The following is a 3245-nucleotide window of genomic DNA, read 5'->3' on the forward strand; positions in this document are numbered from 1 at the left end:
TTTCCTCCAGCCGTGGAAAAAGGCCAGTGCCTTTGACACAGTGTTACCAGCATGACTGATCCCATGAGTCATGTTTGCAATGGAATGAAAATCTCGACTCTCCAGCTCCAAGACCAGCCTCCCCCGCGCAGCCCCAGATGCAAAAGCCAGCAGGAACCACTCACTTACCCATCACGGCTCTCTCCCATATATCATGCCATTTCAAATCATTGCTGCATTTAAAAGAACCAAAGTAAGTACCTGTAAAATTCGCTTGAAAAGGTTAGGCCAGAAGAAGTAAGACACTTAACTTGAAGTCTAGCGGATGAACTCGGGGATGGATTTTGAGAGGTAAGAGGAAATAGGAAGCCACAGACACCCGCGTCATCTGGGTCATCCTAAACTCTCAACTCCCTGACAGCAGGGATGCGATGTGGCCGTGCAGCCCCCTCCCTCACCGGACAGCCACATCCAGCCCAGCACATAGCGTACCAGAGTCACCACTTGCACAGCAAAAAAAATTAACTGAAGCAAAAAAGCAAGCAAAACAACCTTTTGTTTTTTTTTTTTTTCTTTCATGACTGGCTTGTACAGCCAGAGATGTTATTTCTCTACAAAGAAGAAGATTGTTATTATTTTTCTCCTCTAATCCACACTTCTCAAGAGACTCTGTTAATCCCTATCCTTCACTGGGGAAAGCTTTGTACTTTATCTCTCTGCGGTTTGAATCGTTTATGTCTGGCCGTTTGAGGGAGCTGAAAGAAACATTTTAAAAGACCTGAAATTGTTTATGCAAAGAAGGCTAAAGGCATCAAGCTAGTTGACACTAGTCCTTCTGCATATTCGTAAAGGCAGAGATACGGGGAAAATGGGTCAAGGAGGCTGTGAACCTCAGTACTTCTGCAGTACTCACCAAGTGGTTCCCGCCATCCTTTAATACAGTTAGGAGAGGAACCCCCTCTCTCCTTTGCCTTGCTATATTAATCAAAGGATCAAGGTCCTTTGGATAGTGCAGTCTGAGGGGAAAACCCTTCCCGGTGAGAAGCAAACACTTCTCCTCTTCACTATTGGCCCGAACAAGACATCTAGTTTCACATTAAAAAAGGAGAAAATAATTCAGGTTATCTGGGTATGAAAACTAAGTTAGTGTCACGTCTAGATTATTAGAAAGGTAATTTTAAGAGGCTTCTGGTAAACTCAGATTTCTTCTTATCAGCAATATCCTGAGTTTGTGCTTCTCTGTTGCAGTAGGACAAAATAACACTTTAACCATCCAGTACAATTTTAAGTGCAGATAATATATATTTCAAGCAAAATATTTTGGCCTATTATCCCACGTAAATACAAGGTTTTAAAATAATAAATCATTCTGAACTGACTTCTACAAGGGTCATGAATTTCCATTAGTGATTTCTATTACGCAGAAATTCAGCTGATTACTATCTCATTCCAATAGTCAGAGAAGTTCAGGTATGTTCAGAGACGCATCTACCAGACGATCAGACTCTTGAAGACTGAAACATGAATGTCCTCTCCAGACCCTTCATATGGAAAGAAAAAAAGCCACATAAGCACAAATTCTAACTATTTTCATTCCATATTCCTGAGAATAGTAAAAACGCACAAATTGGTTTCACTTCTTCATAAATTAATTCACTGGATGAATGGGGAGAGTTTAGTTTTAAATGAGGACAAACTCACAGGAGGTTTTGATCCAACAGGTCCATTTCTTGCCTCTGATCAGAAGGCTACTGCCCATGAATTTTAATGGGAGATGCTTTAACACAGTATAAGCATGAAAAGCTTAATAATATCATGGTGGGTTTTTTGTTTTTTGTTTTATCCAAAGTTTTCCTTAACTTTAGAAAGTTAAGGAAAGCCATATTACTGATATTAACTAAAAGGCATAAATTCTTAATGGCAAAGTTACAAAAAAAAACCCCCAAAAGCTGTAATACAGAAAATCAGTCCCAGCTCAAGAGTGAGACACAGTACTTTCACTTGCTCAGTTTACAGTTACCACAAGAGTTTTAGTCACCTGCATTTACTAATTTCAGCCTTGCTGGATCGATATTGTTGTGGCCAGCCTCCATCCCTGCGGTTCCCTTTGCTGACTGATATAACAAACCAAAATGCTTCAGGTAGAGTTTGCCTCGCGTTAAGCGCCGTTCGCCCTCCTCTCCGGAGTCAGGCTCATCTACTACCAGCCCATTCAGAGACCCCAAACCAAGAGCAGCAGAAAACTTCCCATGGCATCGTTTAACACGCCGCGGCTCCCCACTCTTCTGCTTTCGGACACCCAGACCATCAGGCCGCTTGGATGCTTGGCTACAGCCAGGCACGATTCACGAACAGCAGCGCAACAGCCAGCCACCCTTCCCAAACTCCCCTTTTCCGTTTCGACCTGCGGCGCAGCAGCAGCAGCAGAGGCCTCTCGGTTTGGCTGCGCTGGTGCACTCACAATTGTCTCCGAATTTTTCCTAGCTCCTTATTTTTCCGCCTCGCTCTCTAATGGAAATGTATTAATGTTTTGCAACCTGCTCTGCGAAACAGCTGCCCAATTCAACGTCTCCTCCACTCTATTAGCTCTGGAATGTGCTCTGTCTTACCATTTATTTTGGCAACAATAACTCCAACATGTTTTTATTTGCCTTTCAGTGAGTCTTTTCTGTTCTTTCTGTTCTGCTCGGGGTTTTTTTGACTCTCAATGACTGCTGAATTTCTAGTCACGCTGTATTAAAGATAAATTAAGGTGCAAGCCCTCAGTTTTCATTCCTGAGCTAACAGACTCAGAAGTCGAGTGCTGAACTTCCCATGAAAATCAAAGGGAAATTCTTCACTGAAATTTAACATGTTTTGTCTCACAACTGGGGTGACCTAAGGGCATGTGCACAACCAGGTACCGTGGATCAGCCGGCGGGCTGAAACTTACCCCACCTGATTTTTCTAAACTGCATGCTTATAACTTTGTTCAGACACCGTTGAAAGATTAAAGCGGTTAAACGACGCTGTGAGTTTACCCTGTAGGGGAAAATACCCGTTTAAGCTAGACTGATGCGTGGAAGTTAAACTAAACCCGTGCAAGAGCAGGCAAAGCGTCGGCCGCCCGCAGCAGCGATCTGTCCGTTTTTGTGCACGTTACGCTGTTACAGCCCCGAATTACTTCCCCCGGACGGCGGCAGCCGGGCGCGGGGACGCAGCATCCCCGCTCCGAGAGCGAGGCCCGTGCCCGGGACGCGCGGGGCCGTGGGCGGAAGACACACACA

At 44.3% G+C, this 3245-nt stretch overlaps 1 protein-coding gene across 1 annotated transcript in view; it reads left to right on the forward strand.

Annotated features, from left to right (window-relative positions):
* Positions 1–2299: 2299 nt before the first annotated feature.
* CD9 (CD9 molecule) overlaps positions 2300–3245 on the forward strand; it is a 22877-nt gene continuing 21931 nt past the window's right edge. The window contains exon 1 of the mRNA XM_009324366.1: positions 2300–2416. Within this exon, the coding sequence (XP_009322641.1) occupies positions 2300–2416 (117 nt within the window). The remainder of the gene's footprint in view (positions 2417–3245) is intronic.

Source organism: Pygoscelis adeliae, unplaced genomic scaffold (genome assembly GCF_000699105.1).
Source record: "Pygoscelis adeliae isolate BGI_AS28 unplaced genomic scaffold, ASM69910v1 Scaffold65, whole genome shotgun sequence".
Classification (NCBI taxonomy): domain Eukaryota; kingdom Metazoa; phylum Chordata; class Aves; order Sphenisciformes; family Spheniscidae; genus Pygoscelis; species Pygoscelis adeliae.